Source organism: Callorhinus ursinus, unplaced genomic scaffold (genome assembly GCF_003265705.2).
Source record: "Callorhinus ursinus isolate GAN/ISIS: 27379988/994484 unplaced genomic scaffold, GSC_fseal_2.0 scaffold23, whole genome shotgun sequence".
NCBI classification, from domain to species: Eukaryota; Metazoa; Chordata; class Mammalia; order Carnivora; family Otariidae; genus Callorhinus; species Callorhinus ursinus.
The window spans coordinates 21,286,581-21,311,521 of record NW_027397085.1 but is presented as its reverse complement, the minus strand read 5'-3'; the positions used below and the strand labels follow the sequence as shown (position 1 = coordinate 21,311,521).

The 24,941-nt window shown below is 46.6% G+C and overlaps 1 protein-coding gene across 5 annotated transcripts in view; it reads right to left on the bottom strand.

Moving 5' to 3' along the window:
* Positions 1 to 24,941, bottom strand: part of DPYSL3 (dihydropyrimidinase like 3) — a 115,348-nt gene that overhangs the window by 21,082 nt on the left and 69,325 nt on the right. For 3 of the 5 annotated variants that reach the window (XM_073905497.1, XM_025892457.2, XM_073905496.1), the window contains exons 2-6: positions 11,581 to 11,669; positions 7,095 to 7,279; positions 3,950 to 4,114; positions 1,834 to 1,895; positions 853 to 933 (exon numbers count right to left, since the gene is read on the bottom strand). In XM_073905497.1, coding sequence (XP_073761598.1) covers positions 853 to 933; positions 1,834 to 1,895; positions 3,950 to 4,114; positions 7,095 to 7,279; positions 11,581 to 11,600 — 513 coding nt within the window. In that variant the 5' untranslated portion in view covers positions 11,601 to 11,669. Of the gene's footprint in view, positions 1 to 852; positions 934 to 1,833; positions 1,896 to 3,949; positions 4,115 to 7,094; positions 7,280 to 11,580; positions 11,670 to 14,176; positions 14,362 to 24,849; positions 24,931 to 24,941 lie in introns of those variants that run through there. The other 2 variants (XM_025892458.2, XM_025892459.2) reach the window with 2 other exon arrangements.

The window sequence follows — 24,941 nt, the reverse complement described above, 5'->3', positions numbered from 1 at the left end:
TCACCAGGTCCTGGACAACTTCTAAAACGAAGGCACAGCCCAAGGACTAGTGAGCTACGGGGTGCGTCTGTTTTGGCTCACCTCGGTAACCTCATGCCTGGCACAAAGCGCTTAGGAAATACTCTTTGAAAGAATGAATAATGGTTTTTGCTGTGAATATTATTAAATGGACCAAGAGAGCTCCCACTCTTCTAGCAGCCTCCTCCTAGTGGAGGCCAATCTTGAATGCTTCTGAGGTAAACAAGACCCTGGCTAAGACACATCTGTGCATCCAGCCCATTAAGCGACCCAGGAGATGGAGAGAGTGCCTTCCGCTTCCTCATAAATGATCATTTTGGGCCTTGGGGCCTCGCTTTCCTCACTCTTGCCTCAGGTTTCTCAGTGCAACTTCTAGGAAACCAATGGGGTGTCTGATCCCCACAAGACCCACATTCTTTATTACCTAAAGCCGTGAGCTCTGCAGTCCTGGATCAGGTTTCTGAGAAGCGCCGCCTTAGGGTTCTTCTCTAGGGCAGAGACTGTCACATAGCTTGGACTTACTCTTCCAAGAGAATCAGCAATGCTCTCCCACTAAATGGCCTAATTTGAAAACCTCTTCTGGGATGCCTCTTCTGATCCCCCACGATGGCCAGACAGCCCCCCTTTATACAGCATCCTCGGCTTTCTCCCTCTCTTGCCTTCACTGCCTCCTTCTAGCCTGGGACATTCTTTAGGGCAGTCTCTGTTTTTAGCCCAGGGACCGAGCCTTGCACCCATGAAGAGCTCACGCAATATTGAAGGAACAAGGGAAGAGACGGGCCGGAGACCCCAGGCCGTGCAGAGAGCCCACCCTGGGGAGCTGCATGGCATTACCTGGGCAATGATATCCCCATTCTCGGCGTGAACCTGCGCAATGGCTCCCAGCTCACCCAGACAGGTGAAGATCTCGTAGAGCTGAAAGAGAAAGGAGTCGCTGTCACCTTCACAAGCCACGGAGGCAACTTCACACAGGGGTCCATCACTAGGGCCACAGATAAAACAAATGAGGAAAACCAGAGGGAATCAGTGATTAGGGCAAAAACACAGACGAAAACACGCACGACCAAAGAGTGCGAGTCCACAGGAACTCTAGCAGACTGTCTCTATAAAGAACGCGTCATGTCTCCTCCGCGGACAGGGCAAATGAACAACAAAGTGCTATCGAGCCTTCTAATTCTGCCTCATGCACACGTTTTTAATGGTATTAGATCCTGTTTTGCTGGGACAGACCTTCACAGTCCTTCTCAACCAGTGCTCCTGAGAGCTGCTACCACCTGGCCAGAAGCTCAAAGGACAGCTGGCTCCCCTATCCCCTAACCCTTCAAGGTAGACTTCCCCCCACCTCCCAACCAGGAGGGATGGGAATTCACTCCCTGCACTTCCTCTGACAACAGGAGGTTCATCTCAAACCGACACAAGCCATAGGACTGTCTCGGGGAGAGTCACAGGCAAGCTACTACCCCAAAGAGCAGGAGGCCCTCCTTAATCCTGCGAGGCAGAGCCCCTCGTACTTCCACTGAGCTCATGCGGGGTTTAGGGTTTGTGTGAGACACGGAGATTTCAGCATGCCTTTCCTCTTGGCCCTTTGAGAAAGCTGCTGCCAGTGGAAATTCTAGCTCCTGGTCTGCCTTGCCATGGGCACCCTGCCTGTTACCTTATTTAAAGTGTGGCGTGGACTGCGAGGGCTTTAAGAAGCACTCTGGTCTAGCAGCCTCCCACAGCGACCACAGTGACTCATGCTCTAAGAGCCAAGGTCATCGGCAACAATGGGAAACCCATCCAGATACCCCAAACCACCCAGCAATGGCTTCTTACCTCTGTGTTGGACACTTGATACAAATCCTTATAGGCCATGTAAACCATGAAGGAGTTAACCCCTGCAAGAGAGGGAAGGGAGGGAAAACAGGAAGACGACAACATTAGCACGACCGCTCTCCTTCCTTTGCTCCCGTCGCCCATGGGGTCCAAGTGCATTACAGGCGCTTGTCCAATATAAAGCAGATGCTTCCCATTCTCCGTTCTCTCCTCACGTGCAAAAGCAGCCATGCCTACACGGTGTCACAGCAGAATGGGCTCTGCTGCACCTCTGTCTTGGCCCCCCGCCGCCGCCCCCATTCCCCAGCCCAGAGGGTCAGTAAGCTTTGCCGTTGCTTGAGGTAGTATGCACCACCGAGAATCGGGGGCAGCAATTCATACTAGTTCAGCGAGCCTGGAATACCTCACCTCTTGGTGTCCTCACCTGTAAAATGGAAAATGACAAGAGCCTGCTTCCTAAGGCAGTTGGAAACGTTAAATGAGACAACAGATACCAAAGTCTCAGCACCAGACCTACCACCATATTTGAGCTTCATTAATGGAGCTCCTGGGATGGGTTTATTTCACCACTTAAGGAATGCCTACTGCCCACTAGAGCCTGTGCTGGAGCCGGGGGCGGGGGGAGGGCTGCATCTAGGATGGAGACCATATCCTCAGGGAACTAACGGGGCTAAGGGGCAGAAGTCAAGGTGCACCGTGTGCTTAAATATCTAAGCTGTAAGGGCTATAGGGAAAGAGCTATCTAATTTTTCACCCCCAAACAGACTATTAATGTAGTAATTTATATAAATAGGTAGGGCTGGGGAACAGAGAGTCATTTTGAGGAAAGGAGGATAATTTTGGTCTCCAACCATTAGGGCCATCTCAGCCCACAGTGTTCCAGGCCAAAAGCGGGTTGTAATGTGAGAACTTCCCTACCCAGAGTGGTTCAGCTCGGGGCAGCTTTTCCCAACATTACCCTTCCCATAAGCCTCTGCGTCATCTGCGGAATGACCCGGACCCTTTGGAAGGCAAGTGGGTGTTAAAGCCCTTCCATTTTCTATCCCAGTTGAGATGCGCAGTGTGAAAGGAATCACAAGAAAAGACGGGGTTATAACCTCATATCCTGGATCAGGAATGTCTGGGCAGAGCTCGTCAGGTGAGGAGGGACAGGGAAGGGAAAACTCATCGTCTGGGAGCCCAGACTCTCCCCTGCCACCCAGAGCTCACTCTTTTCCACTGCATTCTGGCATCTGCATCCAGGCAGCTCACTGAGAATAGTATTATTAAGTTAGTGTTATAACAATGCATGTTATTACGTTAGTATTAGTACCGTGATTGTAATGAAATTAGTATAATGCTATTACTATTACAACAATATTCTGCATCCTGTGGCATTTACCCTGTTGCTCTTCACTGGTCTGCTTCCTCTTGCCTTGGACACTCAGCAGAGACCATACCTTATGCTTCCCCAAATCCCCCAGGCCACGTTATGATGCCGAGCACACTGCGCGTCTGTGTGTGTGTATGGGGGGTAGTGCGTGTATGCGAAATACCTAACGATCAGAAGGGAGAAGGAAGCAGAGAACAGAAGAATCTAAGACGACCAGGGAAACCTAAATCATGTACTCACTGAGAGGACACCCACATTTCCATGTCCTAAGCTCCTAGCCTGAGTGCGAACACACCTTCGTTCCCACAAATGCCGTGGCCTTTTCTGAGGATGCCACTGTTTGAGAACCGTAATGGTTTGATCTTTGGAGCGCAAGTTACAAACGTTAAAAATTCCGAATCTCGTATTCCGTAGCTGTATGACCTTCCATAAGATGCTAACCTCTCCTGGTCTCAGTTTCTTCCTCTGTCAAATGGGCAGTGTCGCCTGAGGTGAAGAGCCCAGACTTTGGGTACATTTTCTGCTAACTAGCTCCGTGATCCTGGGCCACTTACTCTGAGCCTCAGGCTCTCCAGCTGCGAACTGAGGATAATCACCCCTATCATGTGGACCCTATAAGGAGTGAGATGGCATACACCAAGACCAAGTGCCTGGAACGCAGCAGTACCCTGCACCTAGCACTCACACACGAGGTTCTGGGCTCCGAGCCAGGAGAAGGGGGGGGTTGGGCACACAGGGGCTCACCTTTGTCCTTGATGAGGTTCTGCACCTCCTGCTTGACACTGTCGTTCCAGTGGGTGATGTCCACGTGCAAGGCATAGTCACAACAGCTCTTCCCATCTGCCCACTCTCGCCACTTCTCATAAGCCTCCGTCAGGCTGGCCTCGGGCTCGGGCACCACGTGGTCAACTGAATGACAGAGGCCCCAGATGGGTAAGTCACTGACACCGCCTCTGCTCCCCTCTGAACAGGCCTGCTCCTGCTCACTTAGCTAAGGCTGCAAAGCCTCTATTTCCTGAGCATGGACTTCACCTTAGAAAGTGTGCCCTGGCAGTTCCCAGATTACTGATCATTTAACTGTCACTTACCCACGTTGCGCTCGGACAAACTACTACCTTCTCTAAACCCCCGTTTTCTCATCCTTGAAATCGGCGCTCAGTGGGGTAGCGAGTGGAATGTCATAGTCCCTTCCTTCTAATTTTGTTGTATGATTAAACGGCAAAATGCATGAAAAGTATCTCACCTGATGCCTGGCACATAGTAAGTGCTCAGTAATGTCAATGAGCACCTACTATGTGCCATTATTACCAGTATTATGGGAAGTCACCGCTAGCGAAGCAAGTCAGACTCCCTTTTAAGGTGGAAAGAGGGTAATTAAAGTGAGGTCAGGTAACAGGACAGTGACATCCTTGTGCTTACTGCCATAACAAAGAGCCAGTGTCACAAACCTGATGCTCAGCCCACAGATCTTATTTCCATGTAAACTTTTTGTCAAGAATATTTTTACTTGGGGTGCCTGGGTGGCTCAGTCGGTTAAGCGTCTGACTCTTGCTTTCGGCTCAGGTCATGATCTTGGGGTCCTGAGATGGAGCCCTGCAGTGGGCTCAGCTCGGAGTCTGGCTGTCACTCAGGTCATGATCTTGGGGTCCTGAGATGGAGCCCTGCAGTGGGCTCAGCTCGGAGTCTGGTTGTCCCTCTCCCGCTGCTCCTCCCCCTGCTTTCTCCCTCTCTCTCTCTAGAATAAATAAATAAAATCTTTAAAAAAAAGATGAAAGAATATGTTTTCTTTTGAGGCCCAATCTACTCCTGCAGTACCTGCAACCGTGGGCAGCACTGTTCAATATGATGACATTCACATTTGGGGAGGGTAAGACAGCTGAGGGGAAGTGCAAATTGGTACAACGTTCCTATGAACGATTCTGAAATACACATTAAAAAATCTTGATATTTTTCATACCTTAACTCGATGATTATTCCTGTGCCTAAGAATTATTCCCAAGGAAATAAACACGCTGTTTGCAAAATGTGGGTGCTGAAGATGTTGCCACTGCAAACATTATTTATATGTTTACTTAAGTGAAAAACTGGAAACCATCAAAATCTTTAACAATAGAAAGTTTGGCTAAATAATAAATACACCTTCATAAGATGGATTATTAGGCACCCATTTTAAATGCTGTAGTGGAATGAAAATAAATGAATGGAGGGGCGCCTGGGTGGCTCAGTCGTTAAGCGTCTGCCTTCGACTCAGGTCACGATCCCCGGGTCCTGGGATCGAGCCCCACGTCGGGCTCCCTGCTCTGCGGGAAACCTGCTTCTCCCTCTCCCACTCCCCCTGCTTGTGTTCCTTCTCTTGCTGTATCTCGCTGTATCTCTCTCTGTCAAATAAATAAATAAAATCTTTAAAAAAAAAAAAAGGAAAGAAATGAAAGGAAAGACATCCATGCCTAGATTATTTAGTGAAATGATACACTAAAACACCACTAAGACACAGTACGTCTATTGCGATCCTGTTTCTGCTTCACAGGAAGGAAACTACAGCCAAACTGTAACAGGGATGTGGGCTTTCTGGGCTTCCTTCTCTTGCTGCATATCCAGGGTCTTAAATTATCTATGAAGGACATGTACAGCTTTGGGTTTCTTGGTATGGTTTTCACGTCACCTGCAACTCTGCCTTCCCTCTAGCTCCTTCCCTGACCTGGAGGACCAAGCACAACACACACTCCCCGGACACTGAACAGGTCCAACTCTCTGCCCGGAAGGCAGAGAGCCAAACCGAGATCACTCACTTCCTCGGCCTCCTACCGCAGGCAGCCCACGTGTGCTTATCAGAAAGCAGACGCAAGGAGCCGCATCACTGACGTCTGGACCTACATCAGGGCTTCTGTGGGCAGGCAGCTGCTGAGAAGTCAGCTGGCTTCCTCCCTTTGGCTGGGGAAAAGCTTTGGTCTCCCTGAATTGCACCTTTTACGGCCTTGATGCAATTTTCCTGGGCTTCCACACCCAACTTGCTGGAGCTCAACCTTGCTAGTGCTCCCGTCAAAAGGAGGCAAAAGACAAGGAGCAACTCCACAGCTCAGGCTGTTCTGTGTTCGTGGACGGGTGTATACAGTGGTAAAATAAACAGTGCTCTTGCTGACCAAGCTTAGTGCCGGGACTGGGATCGAACCCAATTCCTTGGGATTCCTTTGGGACAGGAAGGACTGCCCTGGAATGCTATCTGTTCCGTAATCCAATGGCATGCAACTCCCTAGGTTTCTCTGGAATTGCAATAGTTCCCAGAAAAAAAAAAGAGAAAGAAAGAAAGAAAACAGAAACAAAAAAACAAAGGAAACCAGCCCCACCGCTTGCCTCATCTTCAGATAGGAATTGGTCAAGAGACAGAGGTACCAGTCAATGGTACCAGACCAGGTACCAGTCAATGCCACTGAAGCCCACGAGTTTCAAGCAGGGCAGGTCCCCATTACCTTCCCCGCTCGGGGATGCTGAACCCCATTCACACTGCTCTGCCTGTGCTCTCTGCCCCATCCTGCCTCAGGCCCGAGCTGGAAGTGCTGAATAACGTATGGCCCATCTCCATACTTATCCCGGTGTCCGGCCCACAGATGATTGCTGAATCCCCACCCACTGCACACACAGCCCCTGCTCTCAGGGACAAGAGAGGACAGCTGTTTTCCTGGCTGAGAGCCTCATGAATCTCGTCTAGGCAATGTCAGGGAGCTGTCAGAGTCCCCACTACCACCTGCTGTCCTCAGGTCCCATCAGGAGGAAGAGCTGTACACTGAACTGAGAGGCATGTACAAGATATCGCCATAGAGCACAGGGGTTAAGCCGTCACTGAAACCAGTCACTTGTTGGGACCAGGAGCGTGCAGGGTCGGGCGACTCACTGATCATGGTGGTGCCCCCAGCTAAGGCAGCCTTCGTCCCTTGGAAGAAGTCATCCACTGTGGTCATTCCCTTGTATGGCATCTGGAAGTGAGTGTGGACATCGATGCCTCCAGGGATCACCATCTTCCCATTGGCCTCGATGGTCTTCACTCCTCCAGGGACAATCAGATTGTCTCCGATTTGCCTGGTGAGACAGGGAAGCAACTGGTCATTTAAAAGAGCCACTCTGAAGACAAACATAGTATTGTAAAGATTTTAGACATGCTTAGAGTGGTCTTTGCAAGTGAGTCGCAAGCTTAACAATCTAGAAACAAATGAAGACAGGCGTGCACCCAGAAAACAACTTTTATAGACGCAAAAGCAGCTGATCTGCTGCTTGGTGGAACGTGGGTCCTGGCTCAGTGCTGCAACCCCAGGGGTTGGACAGTGTCTACAATATAGGGTGTGTAAGAAATATTTTCTTAAAAATAGGTGGTTTTGGTATCCCTTTCATTTTGTTCTTTATCTGAGTGAAGGGTGGAAAGTAACATCTGGAAAAGAATTAAGAGAATGTAAAATAATGAACCATTAGGAGAGACTGAAGGAAGTAATGAATCATCTAGAGAATACGTATGTGAACTTAGCTATCCTCTTCAGTGAGTCCATCTGTCTTCCCAACAAGAGGAATCAGCTGGGGTAATTTTGTACGTCCGTCTTCACTCCCAATTCCACCCTTCCCTGATAACTTATCTGTCAATCACAGCCAAAAGCAGATTCAAAGGAGGAAGCCGAAGACGCAGACGCCCGGCTGTGGATGTCTCAAATGCTACCTTACAGACTGTCCAATGTTGCTTGGTTTAAATGGCCAGTTAATTCTGGAGAGACTTAAGATTCACAAGCCTCGACATTACTGTTAAACACATCCTACTTGGGGAAAGCGGTACCCCACTACCAGTGGTACGAACACCTTCCCCATTTGTTCACAGCCAGCCCAGACAGACTCCCTCTCAGGACGGTAAGAAGTCCACCACTGGCCTTCCAAAATCTAAGTTCTGCCACTCAAATAAAGTATTCCTGACATCTCTAAGAGTTCAACTCCACCACATCCCCACTGGGCCATTCCAGAGCCACCACAATTCAAAACACACTGTGGAAGAAATGCAGCCTCTGATTATACTTCCATTAGAGTCCAGATACTGGCCACTATGTTCCCATTCTTCTCCCTCCCTGATCTTCCTCTGAGGCAAACTGAGAACCCAGGGCATGAAGAGTTAGTTACCCAGCCCCTGTGTGTGTTTGCTTGCATGTTTCCGCCGGTTTTGAAAACTAGTGGAACACCATGTCTGAAACAGAAATGCCTTCCCGCCTTTTCTCCATGGAGCCACTCAAGGTCACATGAATCCTTAAAGCCTTGGCTTCCATCTCCCCTCCTTGGTCAAATCCCTACTGACAGCCAGGTCTAATAATTAAGAGTAGAGATCTGCCCTGGATGCAGACTATGTGGGTTCACAATCCTGGCTCTGCTAGTTACTAGCTTTACGACCTTGGCCAAGTTGCTTAACCTCACTGTGTCTTAATTCCTTCCTCTGTAAAATGTAATAAAAACACTTCCTCCATAGATCTGTCATGTAGATTAAGTGTTAGTATGTGTTAAGCCCACAGAACCCTGCTAGGCACAGGAAAATTCAGTAAGCATCAGCTATGATAATTAATAACCATGCTAATCCCACATAGCACCCTCCTTTCCCCTGAATCTCATCTACTCTACTACTTTAACCCTTGTTACAGATAATATCTGGTAATGTTAAGCCCTTTGCATAAATACAGATATCTCAGTCCCCTTAAAAGACTGTAAGGTCCTGGGGGAAGATGTGGGTCCCAATGACAGCCACCATATCATGTGACATAGCATGGGTCCCGTGCCTTAGACAACCACCTTCCAAACAGCAGACACTCCATAAACCTTCATAGGTAGACAAACAGCCATGTAACAACTGGAGGGAATTATTTCTGCTTTTATGCTCTGTGATTTCAGAATGTTTCTGAAGGTACAGAAAATGTCAGAATTGGATGAAGATCCTGTTAATCCACTCTCCTCTCCACCACCATCACACACATCTGACGGTTACATCCCTTCTATGACATCCCTGGCAAGCAGCCTTCTCCTCTATTCTAATAGAGATGGCATCTCTGGAAGTAGATGCCTGACTCACTGTGTGAAGATGGATTCTGAGCCTGTATTTAAGGCTCAACTGTGAGAAGTGCCGTGATCAATTAGTGATGCCCGTCATGAGCTCTGAAATGAGGAAGGACTGTTAGGTATTACTTTTTTTTTTTTTCCATCCCTGAAAATCTCTAAATGAGGGAACTTGCTATCTCCAAAGAGAGCTGACGATATACAATAATTTTAGTAAGAGAAAAATACAAGATCATTTGGGGCTTATCTTTTGAAGAAATTCTTGTTTCACATTGGTTAGCTTGCCTACTGTTTCCATTTTTCCTATTTCTAATATGAAAAAGTGTTTATGGGGGGCGCCTGGGTGGCTCAATCGTGAAGCGTCTGCCTTCCGCTCAGGTCATGATCCCAGGGTCCTGGGATGGAGCCCCACATCAGGCTCCCTGCTCGGCGGGAAGCCTGCTTCTCCCTCTCCCACTCCCCCTGCTTGTGTTCCCTCTCTCGCTCTCTCTGTCAAATAAATAAATAAACAAATAAATAAATTTAAAAAAAGAAAAGAGAAGTGTTTATGTAGGTAAAGCAACTAAACAAGAATATCTTCATTCATACATGTTTATTTATTCATTCACTCATTCATTCATTCAATGTACTTGATTAATATGTTGATCGTTAGCAAGTTACTTCCTCCCTGTGTTCCTCTTTCTCTTCAACTGAGAAAAAGGTAGTAATAGTACTTGCTTCCTGGGATTGCTCGCAGATTAAAGGAAATGAGGCATGTAAAACATTTAACAGTGCCCGGCACATGCTACATTGTCACTAAAAGGTACCTCTTGTAAAAGTCTCTCCGTGCTAAGTACTGGGTTAAGTGCTCAGATATGGAGATGAACAGAACAGGGTGCTTGCCTTCAGGGTGCCCAACAGTGTCAGAACCGCTGTGACTGAGAAAAGCACAAGGGGTTTTGAAGGCTCATAGAAGGGAAACCAGCCTAGATTTGGGGGCTGACAAGGAATAGCCACCTACAGAAAGTTCTATCTAAGCCAAGTCTTCAAAGATAACGAAGAGATCCACTATGGCCAGAATCTCACATGAGCCAATGAGTTTAGATAATGTAAACACAAACTGAACAAGGCCAGGGATGGCTAATAAGATGGATTGGATACACTGATCTTACACAATATCTTTTCAACGTGGGGGCATATCTGGCTCTCTGTGACGAAAGGCTATGTGTAGACCAAATCCTCTTTTATGGGTTACTACGTAGGGAACCTGCACAAAAAGGGAACGCGGCTGCACTGCTTACGGGCACCCAATGACAAATCATTTTGTAAGGTCAGTGTACATCCCTGAAGTATCTATTTGAAAATCTTGTCTGAGATGCATGTCCCATCTGTGCTCAGCCCACCTAGGTTCTACCTAAGCCAAGGCTCAATTCAAATGCCCTCTCCAGCCCCACACTACCTTCTGAAGGGATTTCTCCTTTCTGTGCATTTATCTTCACTTGAACTCCTTTGACATCATCTGCACAAGGCCTTATATTTTTAGGGTGCTGTCATTTTGTGCACATTTTTTCAATAAACTCAAGGACAGCAGTCACATCTTCCACTTCTCTAAGATGCACAGAGTGCCCATCCACATAGTTTGCACAAAGGGGCCCGCAGCATCATTTGGTTGATTGAATTCAGATTTCTCACTTCATTCACAAGACTCATATAAATTAAGGCTAGCTCCCATTTTAAGGGATTCTGTGCATCCAGAACGAAGGGTTAAAATAAAGATTCACTTTGGGGCACCTGGGTGGCTCAGTCAGTCGAGCATACAACTCTTGGTTTCAGCTCAGGTCATGATCTCAGGGTCCTGAGATTGAGCCTCACATCAGGCTTCACGCTCAGCAGGGAGTCTGTTTGAGGATTCTCTCCCTCTTCCTCAGCCCCTCCCCCTGTGCACTCTCTCTTTCTGTCTCTCAAATAAATCTTTAAAAAAAATAAAGACTCATTTTTAAGGAGAAGAAGAAATGAAACACAGAGAATCAAAGGTCTAGGAAGCAAAAAAGAAGCAAGCTTCTTTCTGAGCCTCTAATGAAGAGAGGAAGTACAAAAAGATAAAAATAAGGTTCTAGGGGCGCCTGGGTGGCTCACTCATTAAGCGTCTGCCTTCGGCTCAGGTCATGATCCCAGGGTCCTGGGATCGAGCCCCACATCGGGCTCCCCGCTCAGCGGGAAGCCTGCTTCTCCCTCTCCTACTCCCCCGCTTGTGTTCCCTCTCTCGCTGTGTCTCTGTCAAATAAATAAATAAAATCTTAAAAAAAAAAAATAAGGTTCTACATACTTACTTTATTAAGCCATCTTCCATGTAAATATCAGCATAAAAGGACTGATCATCGTTGACAATTCTACCACCCTTGATAAGAAGACGGTCACTCTAGAAAAGAATACAAACATAAGTCATTCTCACAGCTAGGAATTCAGAGAAGAGTGGTCTGCCAAGGTTTTCCCAGCTCACTGTTCTAGAGGTCTAGGAGGAACACATTTACTTAATACATCTGTGTGCTCAATGCACTAGTGTTTGAACTGGGTATATTGGGGATCCAGTCTTTCACGTTTGCCCTGAATTCAAATTATTCTACAGTTTCACATCTTGCTTCTACAACCTACCATAGCCACTCAGAAACATCACTACTTGAGAGAAGACACTCTTTGTATTATCTTTCCTGGCTCAGGAAGCAGTAAATATTTAAAGGGGTATATAATATATACCTCAGTGCCTAGCACCCCGTTGGTGCTCAACAATGATTCTCAAAAATGGAACTTGGGATCATACAATGAAACAGCCTCTGAAAGTCTTTATAAAATGACGTGAGGATCACGTTATGTTTAAAATTCAGGATATTTACACATGTATGAACATGTGCACACAAGGTTGTAGAATGTGTGGGAAAAGCAGTGAATGGAAAAAAGACAAAACAGCTATAGTATTCTACAGTATTTAACCCAGGGTGGAGAAATCATGCAGGATTCGTATTTGCTTCATTACACTCACATTTTTCTGAAATGTGTTTGTTGCCTTTATTATGAAAAAAAAATTTTGCCTTTCTTATAATTAAAGTCTTTTAAAAAATTATAGCTTCGATGAACTTTGGATAAGTGATCCAACTGGAAACAATGCACATACACTCCAAGGTTATTAAGAAAATATAGGGGCACCTGGGTGGCTCAGTCAGTTAAGCATCTCCCTTCAGCTCAGGTCATGATCCTGGGGTCCTGGGATCAATCCCAGTGTCGGGTTTCCCACTAGTGGGGGGTCTGCTTCTCCTTCTCCCTCTGCCATTCCCCCCCACTCATGCTCACTCTCTCTCTCATGCTGTCTCTCTCTCAAATAAATAAATAAAATCTTTAAAAAAAGAAAATATAAACACATAGTTCATATATTTCAAGAGAGGAACCAAGTAGAGTCAGCTTCCAATATCACAGATTTCATTAAAAGAATGAATGGAGTTTGGACTGTAGCATGAAGGGTAGATGCCGCTTTCCTGGTTCCTGAGGGAGAAAGGAAATCTGAGGAGCCTGGCTGAGTGGAACAGCTTGAGAAGAGAATGGTACATTGCATTTTGCTAAGAATTCAAATTACAGACTTCAACTCCATCTGCTCACCCATCCATCCGTCCATCCGTCCATCCATCCATCCGTCCATCCATCCGTCCATCCGTCCATCCATCCGTCCATCCATCCATCCATCCATCCATTGTTCATCTATCCACTCATCCAGCAAGTAATTATTTAATATGTATGACTAAATACATAGAGATGATCCAGTTGTGAATGAGTCATACCATGCCACTGCTTTCATGAAACCAAAAGGGGATATTTGGCAATCAAGAAAAAAGAAAGTCAATCCAAAACAAATTAAACAATGTAAAATTGTATCAAGTGTCACAAACTATAGGGGAGTGGGCTTGTTCAGAGGCAGAAAGAGGCCTTTGTGGGGAGGATCATGTAGATGGGGCAGGGATGGAGAGGTACAAGCAGAGGGAAAAGCATGAGCAGAAGCCCTGTGGTAGAAATGAGTTTTGTTTCTTTGAAAACCTGAAAAAGATCCATTTTGAGATGCGGAGCTCAGGGATCAAGGAGGAAAGCAGCAGAGATGAAGGTGGCAAGGCAGGCAAGTGGCTTTCAAAAAGGACATCCGTTTAATGGGGGAGGAAGCCCACAAACAGGCTGACTTGTGGCTTTGGGAATAAAAGGCCAGAAACTGAGAATTGAGGCCAGGCATCCACATGGGATACAACAAAGTGCCACTTAGTTCCTCCCACTTCCCAGGGATTACGAGACTAGGAGACTTCATCACGCCGTACTGTCATGGGAGAGGCTCTGAACGAGATACAGATCAATGAGGCATCCAGGAAAACACCCACATATGCCACAAGGAAGATGGGCGAATGACATCTACGGCAAAGTCCCACCACATGTGATCCACAAGCCCCTCCCGATCTGGCGTTAGTCCGTAGGCCCGTCCTCATTTCCACCATGTACGGCCTCGTGTTTCATACCATGGCAAAGTAAGAAACATGCAGGGGGGCGCCTGGGTGGCTCAGTCATTAAGCGTCTGCCTTCAGCTCAGTTTGTGATCCCAGAGTCCTGGGATCGAGCCCTGCATCGGGCTCCCTGCTCAGCGGGAAGCCTGCTTCTCCCTCTCCCACTCCCCTGCTTGTGTTCCCTCTCTCGCTGTGTCTCTCTCTGTCAAATAAATAAAATCTTTAAAAAAAAAAAAAGTAAGAAACATGTAGTTATTGCCACGGAGCAGGCTCTGTGGCCACTAAGCCTTTGCAACAAAGTTCCCTCTGCCCTCTCCCATGTTCATGTGGCTTCTGACGACCACCCTCTCCTTTGTCAAGCCTCCAGTCGAAGGGTTTCTCCTGTAGGATGCATTACCTGACTTGCCAGCAAATTCCACCTGCTCTCCTTGCAGTTTAGTTCAAACAACTCTATTGTTCTAGAATAGCTGGTTTCCTGTTCCACTGTCTCCTGACCAGAGCAAACATTCCTTTGGTCTTGGGACCATATGTCTTTTGATCTTTTTCACCTCCATTCCTGGAGGCCATCCTAGACAGCTGTTAAATATTGGTAAAACAGATGGGTGAAGGGTGGGACACAGGAGGCTGTATCATGTCATTATGATGGAAGGGCCATCTGAGTCACAAAACTATGTGATGTGGCCAGAAAACTGGACTACTGTTTTAAGAGTAATTGCAAAATTATATGAGGCAATCCCAGGGCTGTGCTTCCCAAACTAGGGTGCACATTAGGAGACTATGGATTCCCAGGCCCTGCTCTAGGCCACCAAATCTGTACTTCATAAACTCCACAAATGGATCTCATGCAGCCATCAGCCAACCCAGCACCAAGGAAGAGACCAGCACCAGAAACCAGGGTTCTGTGTGTCCCAGGCACAGTTCTCTGTGTCTAGGGAGGCAGGAGAAGCATCTCCAGCAGAAGCTTCATAATAATAGTCCTGGTAACTATACAGTTGCCCTCTAATAGCTCAGTACTCTTCTAATGTTCTTTATCTTCCTAGAAAAGAACTGAAGTAAAATGGCTTCGTGGAAAGGGGCCAGCTACTGCCTGTAGTGAGCCCAGGTATGAAATACGACCACCCTCCTGCCTAGCGAACGTCTAGCCTAGGGAACAACTGCTATGATCATTACCTCCTTCAACAAGCATCAAATATCAGCAGAGGGGCAAAAACTATCTCAGGCCCATGGTACGTACTAAGAGGTGAGCCAAGTGGAATTGACATCATTGAGATGGCATCATTGGAAACTCTTCAAATGCTAATTAAATACACCTTCTCTGGCTCAATAGTCAGGAATCTAAATAGATAGAGCACAGAGATGAATTACAGGCCTGGTGTAAGTTTCAGAGATAGGAGTAACAAGACTCTTGCTCTATGGACGGCTATAGTATTCATATTATTTCTTTTCGTCAGGCAGACCAGAGATATCCAAACCTCAATTCATAGAGCTTGAACAAATGCTGTCCCTGGAGGTCCCCAGCTTGTCCCCTACCTTTTATTAAAGGGGTTCGTAAAACTACTTCATTAATTTTAACTCCTTCAATGCATGTGGGATCCACTACAAAGGGTAACCTAGGCAAACTCATCAGACACAGGAAAGTCTGAAAGGCAGCCCTTGGGTCTGGCCTTGAAGAACAGCATAACTACTGACCACCTCCAGGTTACGTAAAACCAAATGTTACTGGTTACAAAATATGCTTGCCTGTGAGTTCACAGACCAGCCCTATAGAGGAACACACACTAGGCTTGAAAACCCAAAAGACAAACAGATCTGCCATCTATGATTTAAAGTCATCCTCCATGATGTTAGAAAGGACTGGTGAATGGGCCCCTGCAGGGCTCTTCACTTTCCATTCCCAGCCACTGACGGTGTCCAGAAGCCATGAGCTGATGCCCAAAGAGGTGAAATGGTCTAGTCTGGACATCTAGCAAGGTTTCTCCGTGATGATATATACAAAGAATGATGGTATCTCTAGAGCACACTGGGATCATCTGGAACCCCAAATAAAGCTATTTAGAGCCTAAAATAACCAAGGACTCTGACTGCCTTGGGTCCTACTCTGCTGCCAAGGGCTGAGTATGGCGAGGTCTTGGAGGCCAGTGGGGTGCCAGGCATTCCAGCAGGCCAAGCTGGGTCCAGCTGGCTTCCCCCATGGCTGAGAGAATCAGGTAGACCACTTAACGAGGTGTGTGATCTTGAGTTAGGATTTAACCCCTCAGAACTTCAGTTTTTATTAGCTCAGAGTGGATAATAATACCTAGCTCACTTCACAGTGTGGCTGCCAGGAATAAATGGGGGGGGGGGGAATGTGCGTGCGTGTGTGTGTGTGTGTGTGCGCAAACACACAGTAAACACTCCTAAATATTAGTTATATTGATTCCATTCAAATTATTTACAGCACTTTAGAATATTTTTAAAAGCCTTAAATTGAGTATATTGGAGAGAGACTGTCCCCATTTTCCAAACGGGGAGATCCGCACAAAGGCGAGCGACTTTCTCCAGGCGACAGAGCTGATTAGTTCCAGTTGGAAGCAAATCCACGTCTCCTACCTCTGGGCACTGGACAGATTTCCACCTGAGGCCAGTGAACCACTGATCCTTAAGCCTTACGACAAAGGGCTCTTTCTGACAGGACTCTCTTTACTGTTTGCTACTAAATCTGACTGTTGCAGGGCTCAAACTGATGACCAGTTCTCTGTGGCAGGTAACTTAAGGAATCCAATAACTCTGAAGCTGCGACTTATAAAAGCAGTGTATTAAACCTGCCCCTTATGGCCTGTTTATAAAGGGACCTAACTTACAATCCAGGGTAGCACCAGCCCTTCAAGTCTGACAACGTCCCATCTTTTTACCCTCACTAATGTATAGTAATGATTAGAAAAGTCAACCATAAAAAATGTGGAGTTTATATCAGAAAAAGGGAGAAAAGAGACAGAAAGAAAAAGAAGGGAGGAGAGAGAGAGTGAGGGAAGGAGGAAGGAAGGGGGAGAAGGAGGAGAAAAGAAACTCTGTAAGGAGGGATGTGGTTAAGAATGGCTGGATTCAGGGCGCCTGGGTGGCTCAGCTGGTTAAGCATCTGACTCTTGATCTCAGCTCAGGTCTTGATCTCGGGGTCATGAGTTTGAGCCCCGCACTGGGCTTTACACTGGGTGTGGAGCTAAAAGAAAGAAGGAAAGAAAGAAAGAAAGAAGCAAGAAAGCAGGAAGGAAGGAAGGAAGGAAGGAAGAAGAGAGAAAGAAAGAAAAAAAGAAAGAAAGGCTAGATTCAAACTAGAACAGACAATGGAAGAACAAAATCTTGAACTCAAGCCTACTGGAGACGTGGGTTCCCATTTTAGTTTTCCTTGTCTAGTCTTCAGCTTAAAAGAACTTAAATCACCACTTCTGTCTATCTGAGATAATGAGAATATGCCTCCCAGAGAAACCGGAGCCCTCTGTGGACTTCTTCCCAGGGAATAAAGTCAGCCTGAGAACAGTACTTAAGACACATCTGTTCTATACTCTGCCGACATCCCAGCAGCTCAGAATAAAAACTATAATCCTAGGAACAGAAAAGGAGGATTATAAAATGAAGAATGTCTTCCAAAATCAAGTATTTTGTTACCTGCGTTCAAATCACAAAGCACAGAGACTCTGACCCTCAGTGGGGACTCAAGATCCTTTTAAAGTCCAGATGAAGGCGCAGGTGGTTATTTAAAATAAATTCCCATCTGGGTAATTAGATTTAGCGCCCTAAAAACATTCCCACTCTGAAGAATACATTAGGACGGATAGATAACACGGGTGAAATCTTGCTGGTTTTCTTCCCCAAAGCAGCAACATTTAAAGAAGAGAGAGAAAGGGCTTTCTAAGATAGTCCGGTTGACCCAACATAGTATGCAGGAAAAGGTACTGAGTAGGTTCCAAGGGACCAGAGTTCCCATCCTGGCTCTGCTGTTAAGTAGCAACTTCGGGTGAGACACGCAGACTTGAGCTTATATTCCAGCATCAAAGGCTACCTATGCCTGGACAAGTGACTTCACTTCTCCAGGCTTCAGTAACCTCATAGGGGACAATACTACCCTTCTCTGAGGGTGCTGGTGAGGATTATGGGGATACTGTATGGAAAGGGCTGAACTCTGTTCAGCACTGTATAAATGCTGAAGACATGTGAGCTACCATCTTTATATTAGAGCTGGCCAGTGTAAAGCTTCCCGCTCAAAAATACTCAGGAAAAACTGACTAGCACTTTATTAATCCAAATATAACAGACCTTGTCACAAAGAGACTGCCAGAGACACCAGGCCCCACTCCACCCTCAGCTCCTGCCACCAGCAGCCAAGCTCAGCCAAGACTTCTCCTTTTAAACCCACCCCCCAGAGGGCAAGTCCCATGGCCCCTCCAAGTCTTTGTTCCTCTGGAAGAGGAGATAACAATCCACTTGCTCTTACAGCAGGAATGGAGAGTGGGAGGCAAGGTCTTAAGCCTGCCCCCAAACCCACTCTCCCTGTGCCATGTATGGATTTGTTTCCAGGACCCTCAACAGCAAACAGGCCATTGAGACAGACAGAAAGACAAAGATCTGGAGAAGAGAGACATCTTGAAGAGCAAGGCAGTTTCTTGGCTCTGAGTCTCTACCGAAATTGAGTGCAGTTTCCAAACCTAAAAACACTGTTTCTCTCATCATCCAGACATACTTAAGACAAGCTGTGCTAGAGGGAGGTTAACCTGGGACACAGCCTTCAAAACAGAGCCCACTAAGCAGAATTCTAACAATGGGAAGCACCACTTTCGCTTTCTTTATTATACTTAGTTTGGCCCTGCAGGGGCAGAACACATGGCAGAAAAAGTAGGAAAGAGGTGGTAACACAGAGGAAAACAGTAGCCACGAGCAGTATTGACCGGAGCAGGGTAGACATTCAGTCTTCCGAACCAGAACATCAAAGCCAGCTATGTGCATTCTTCCCTCGCCAGAACCATGTTAACCATTTTAAAGATGTGATTATCAGAGGGCCAGACAAGGTATGTAGCCTGCCCTGGGTCAGAATGGAGTGGGGGATGAACTGTGGATGGCATCTTAATCCTAGCCCCCTGATAACAGTCTCTCAATCTTCAGCAGGGTTCCAGACACGCGTCAGCACAAGTCGATAACCAGGGTAGGAACGAGAGGAGAGGGCAGGGTGGAGGGAGGACAGGAGGAGTCACAGAGCCACTCCAATCGCAAGCGGGAAGGTCAGACACATGTGCACAATCTTCATGACAGTTGACGTAACCTGGTAGAAACTGTACTGCCATTTGCATAGTATTATACTTACATAAATGTATTTTCCAAGTAAACACTGTCTTACTCCTATAAATTTTGTAAGTATCTCTTACAAAAATAGACAGCCAACCTAGGAATGAATACTTTAAAAACACTGCATTTTGGCGACATTCTGCTGCCTTCAAAAGGGTTCTAAAGGAGGAGCTCAGATCTGCTACCTTTGTTAAAAAAAACGAAGTTACCAAGTGTCAGGGAGGTGTCCAATTGGAGACGAGCACTATACTGAGCCTTCTTCCTTGAACTCTTCAGCTGGTTAGAAAAAGAATTAGAAAGGGGACACAAGGCCTCACTGTGGGATTCAGTGTTATCTAACGTCCTCTTACAGAACAACCTAAAATGATCTCATGTAGGAACCCCACCCCGGCTCTTCATCAAGGACCACTGTGGGCCGACGTGGGCCAGTGTGGGTCCACACAGGTTTGTCAGAAATGAGAGCAGGGCCCAAAGCAGAGCCACAGGGAGATTACCGGGGCTCATGAAGGATCTCTGTGTCCGAAGGTTGGGGGTGGGGATGAGAGAAAGAGGCAGAGTGGGGACAGGGGCATGGGAACACACAGGCCTTCTCAGAAAACAGGAAGCGCCAGATCTGGAGAAAAGAAGAAACTAGCACATCTTTAGCTGGACTCCGAGAGGGAAAGATGGAGAGGTTGCTGTCCGGGATGGAAACCAGCCCTGACAGCAGTTTGCAGAGCCATGCAAGAGTTCAGGGAGAGACCAAGGGCGTGTGGAAGCCAGACCTGCATTTGCATTTCTGCTAAGTCCAGCGTGGTAGTTGGGCAGGGGCCTTGATCCACCTCTGAGCCTGAGCTTCCTTAGCTGAGCAGAGTTCGACTAATCCTCAGCCTCCTTGGCTTTAGTTCTCTAAGAAGGCCTGCTTCTGTATCTATAAAGTACAGATCATAATGTGAGAACCAACTGTCAGACAGGGTTGGACAGTTGGAAAACTCTCCATAAGCGGTAGGCATATTACTATCACTGCTGTTCTACCACAGGTAGACAGTTCGAGGCAAATCCAAATCCCAGGACGAATGTGACGCAGGTATTACTGTGATATATAAAATACGTTGCTCAGGACCAGAATGTAAAGCAGAATACAGACTAAAGAACAGTCAGTGCTTTAAAGAACTAATTCATGGCCATCTTTGGTGTGACTTTAGGTGATAGTTTTGTGTTTGGTTTATGACCTTTTTGTTTTTGTTTGTTGTGTTTGTTCCTTTTCCGGCCTCAAATCTACGCAGCTACGGGTGAAAGTGCTCTGCACACAGGTGGACTGGAAAACTGGGATCCAGCTTTGTTCAAACATGATTCCATGTCCCTTTAGCTCAACAGCCTGTGCAAAAGCCAAATGCCTACTTCATCAGGAAGGAGTGCATGAAATTTCAACCCAGGCCTTGATTCTAGGGATAAATGGGCTTAATAATTCATCCCTGAAACACACACTTGTGTGACTACTGCCTGGGAAGGTGTAGGTTCGGAGCGTGTAGGAAAAGTAAGCTATGAACACAAATAGCAACATGAAGTCCAGAGAAAGCGTCCAATTATCGACATAACAGTGCTTGCCAGTGATCTGGGGAGGTGGGGGGTGAGGGGGTGGTGAGTAGGTGAACAGACGGTGCCCTGAGGATTTGGGGGGCAGTGAAACTATGCCAATAAGATACTTTAATTGTGGGTATGGGACATTATGCATTTGTCAAGACCACAGAACTGCACAAGAGTGAAACTTCATGTAAAACTATCGACTTCTGTTAACAGATCAATACTGGCTCATCAGTTGTAACAAATGTACCACACCAATGCCACATGCGGATAACGGGAAACTTTGGGGTGGGGGGGTGGAGGGACTTGATGAGAGTGCTCTGTGCTTTCTACTCAATTTTTCTGTAAACCTCAAAGTTCTCTAAAAAGCGAAGTCTGTCAATGAAGAGAGAGAGAGAAAGGGAGAAAAATCCTCTGTCCAGTAGAAATCAAAGAAGGGTTCACAGAGGCCTTATCGAGGTAGGTCTTGGGAAGATGGCTAATCTGGACACCCGGGTATGGCCAAAGAGGTAATTCTGATCAGAGTGGGGGAACAACAGTTTATTTTTTTAAAAGATTTATTTATTTTATTTGAGAGACAGAAAGCCGGGGGGGGGGGGGGGTAATAGGGCAGAGGGAGAGGGGGAGAGAATCTCAGGCAGACTCCCTGCTGAGCACGGAGCCCAACAGGGGGCTTGATCTCATGACCCTGAAATCACAACCTGAGCCAAAACCAAGAGTCGGACACGCAATGGACTGAGCCACCCGGGTGCCCCGAGGAACAATGATTTATAACTAGCATTTACTGAAACCTTCTTTTTTTTTAAGATTTTATTTATTTATCAGAGAGAGTGGCAGGGAGGCAGAGGGAGAAGGAGGCTCCCCACTGAGCAAAGAGCCCGATGCTGGACTCGATACCAGGACCCAGGGATCATGACCTGAGCTGAAGGGAGATGCTTAACCGACGGAGCCACCCAGGTGTCCCAATCTTCGAAGAGATCAATGAATCATCAGTGAAAGGCTGCTATTCTCCTCACTGAATTGATGAAGACATGAAACCTTAGAGGTTGGCTCATGGTCCAACATCACATAACCAGTCAGTAGGAGAACCAACTGTATCAATGCAAGAAATTCATTTCAGTGGGCAACTGTGGTGTTGGGCAGAGTCCCTGATGCCTAGGGTCCTGGAATGGGGGATGCAAGAGATGGCTGGCTAAAGAGTTTGGCCTTCATTCTGTGAATGCTGGGGAGCCCCAGAAGGATTTTGAGAAAATGAATGAAATGCAATCTCCAAGTAGAAGAGAAAATTAAGCTGACAGAACAATCATGCCGGAGATAAAGGAAGAAACCAGTTAGAAAGCAATAGCAAGTGGCAGGAGAAAAGAAAAAAGAAAGAAAAGAAACAGCTTATACCATTCAAACCACCAGGAAAATGAGAATATTCTAACTGGATTATTAAAGAGAGTTTAACAAAGGGATTCTTTAACAAAGTGTGGGCAGGGTTTGGGAAATTAAATGGATGTGCCGCGTCTTAGGGCCTACCAAGAGCAGGGAGCCACCCCACCCCCAGGCCTGAAGCTGACAAGGGGAGGGAGTAGTTACCCAGCTGGAGAGCAGCTGTATGCACAGCTCTGTCTGACAGGAGCTGGGACCTTCAGGCGAGGCATGCAGCCGTGACCCAGTAGGAAGGAATCAGGAGGGCGAGATACCCTGACCTCAGAGTGCACCTTCCTTCCGATCTCCTAGTTGTACTGAAGGAACTGAATCCAAGTAGGAGCCCAAGGGCAAAGGGCCTACAGATGCAGGCCAGATAGCCCCACGGCATGGAGCAAAGCAGAAAAAGTGGAGAGGGTAACTGGAGAGGCAAGTCAAAAATATCCTGCCCAGTCCCTGAATAGCCAGCTGTGGGACATGATGTAATAACACTGCAATACAGCCATTCGATGGGTTGTCATACGCCTATTTTTTTCAACAAGTTAAATCTACATCTTGACTTTAAATAAGCCACAGATCAATGTGCAACATTATTTTTCTGTTGTAAAAACAAAAAAAAAAAAAAAATACTATATGTAAATGTGTTTATTATGTTTTCATGCGAGCAGGAGAAGGGTCTGGAAGGGTGCACACCAAATTAACACCACTGGATATGGTAGGGGGAAAGGATGAAGATGGAAGAGGTATGGAAAACTCACTTGTTCCTTCCTCTCTCTCCACTGTTTATTTACAGTATGTCACTAGTTGCACAAAGCATACACCATTTTGTAACTCTTACAAGGGGATTAATAAAGAAAATGATAAAGAGGAGAAAGAATAAGGTGATGACTATGGTCCAGGCGGCAGCAAGAATATGGATTAGAAAACGCGTGCCATGTTGTGGAGGGAAGCTAGAGTCAACTCAGCAACTGAAGGGGAAGGGAAAATGATGTGTCTAGGTTAACCGAAGTTCCAAGGCAAGGTGGCCAAGAAGGGCTCATGAATACAAATGGAGAACAGAAAAGAGAGGCACAAAGTTGAGATGCAAGAGTATCAGGAATGATTTTGAGGTGCTGGTCAACCACACAGCCATGAAGCAAATAGCTAGACATGGGAGCCTGTGATTTAGGAGGATGGGCAAGTGTTAATGGACGGACTTGAGCTAATGCCATAATGAACCTGGCCAAGCCAAGTGAAAGGCAACAAAGAAGAGCAGAAAGACTCCCAGAATGAGGGTCAGGAGCCCCAGATTCTGGTCTTAGCTCTGTGACCCTGAGCAAGGCACTTGGCCTCCCTGAGCTGCTGTCCAGTAAGTGGTACTCACTTCCTCTTTTAGACGTAGACTCCTCTTTGATCATTTCGGACTGGCAGCTGGCTCTGACGGAGCCTTTAGAAGGACAGGGAAGCCTAGTGAACTCCCACCCTATTGCTTGTCAGAAACAAGAAACCCTTTCACTGAATCTGAAAGCCAGCCAATTGCAATTCCCAGGGGAGGAATGCGGGCTTGGGCCGTGGAATGTGTGAGCGGCACCTTCAAATGACAGGCAACTGCTCCCCAGCTATTTGCAGAGGCCACAGGGATTCTTCTCCAACTCTGACCTTATACTTTTAAAGTTGGCGGGGCTGCCCGGGGTTTGTGGTTATAAGCACATAACCACTGGCTTATGCAACTTCCCCAAACCGGTCCTGTGGTGGAGGCATTAAGAGAGCATACAGCTGGGATGTTTCGGCTCACACCACGTTGCAGTGGAAAGGGTCCTTGGAGAGAGGTCGTGCAAGGAAGAACTATTTCCAAGACCAGAGATGTCCCCCAGTTTGTTCTGCCTCGGAGAGCAAACGTCAGAGACTGGGTCTGTAGAGGAGCGCAGAGAGGGGCCTCATCATTCACTCTATAGCTAAGGAACCCAAGCGGTGAATCCGTGCCAGACAGAGCGGAGGAAAGGGGAAGGGCCTGGGAGCCCAGTCCTCACTGTGAAATGAGGAAAATAAATGATATCCACACCAAAGGACCAAAGTGAGGAGTAAGCCCAAACTCTGGTACATAGTAGGTGCTCAATAAATGCGGGTTTCTTTATAGGCTAGGACACAAATCTCAGGCCAGTGCTTCTCACCTGGATGCCTACCTGCTCTCTCCTCTATCCCTGAAAAGTAGCTTGACATTTCATTTCTTTTTAGTGTGTACATGTATGTATGTGTGTGTGTGCGTGTGTGTATACAAACTACCTTCCTACAAGAATCCAAACACTTCCTAAGGAGCATGGGGAGCTGAGAGGATGGACCAGCTCACTTTTTTCTGGCTCTTTCTTGACACATTTAGCAGTGGTAATGACCAATTCTCTTGCTCATTCTATCTGCCTAGAAACCTGCCAATCCACAGCTCTGTTTCTATTTGATAGACAGGTGGTTACTAAAGAAGTGGCTATTTCTTGACTCTTGGGCCCCAAACTTCTCCAAGTAATACAGACAGAGAAAAGTGCAGATTCTCCAAGAACAAGGACTTCAAGAGGTCAGGTGGACTCTGAATGAAATGAACCCTTGAAATAAATACAACTGAGCCTCCACTTAAAAATTATGAGAACTCAGAAATGAGATTGGCAGGCAGTTAATCCTATAACAAAAGGTTCCTTCACACAATAGGAACCTCCTAGGATGTATTTCAGACAGCCTTCCATTTGCAAGTATCACACTAAAATCACAGGACTGTATGCCCCATGCCTGAAGGCCTGCAGACTTCCTCCCTACCTGCAAAGCCTTGACGTTGTTTCTCCGCCTCATAAGCACTATTTCACATTCTATGATTCTAACACCAGCAAATAATCTTTTGAAATAATTCC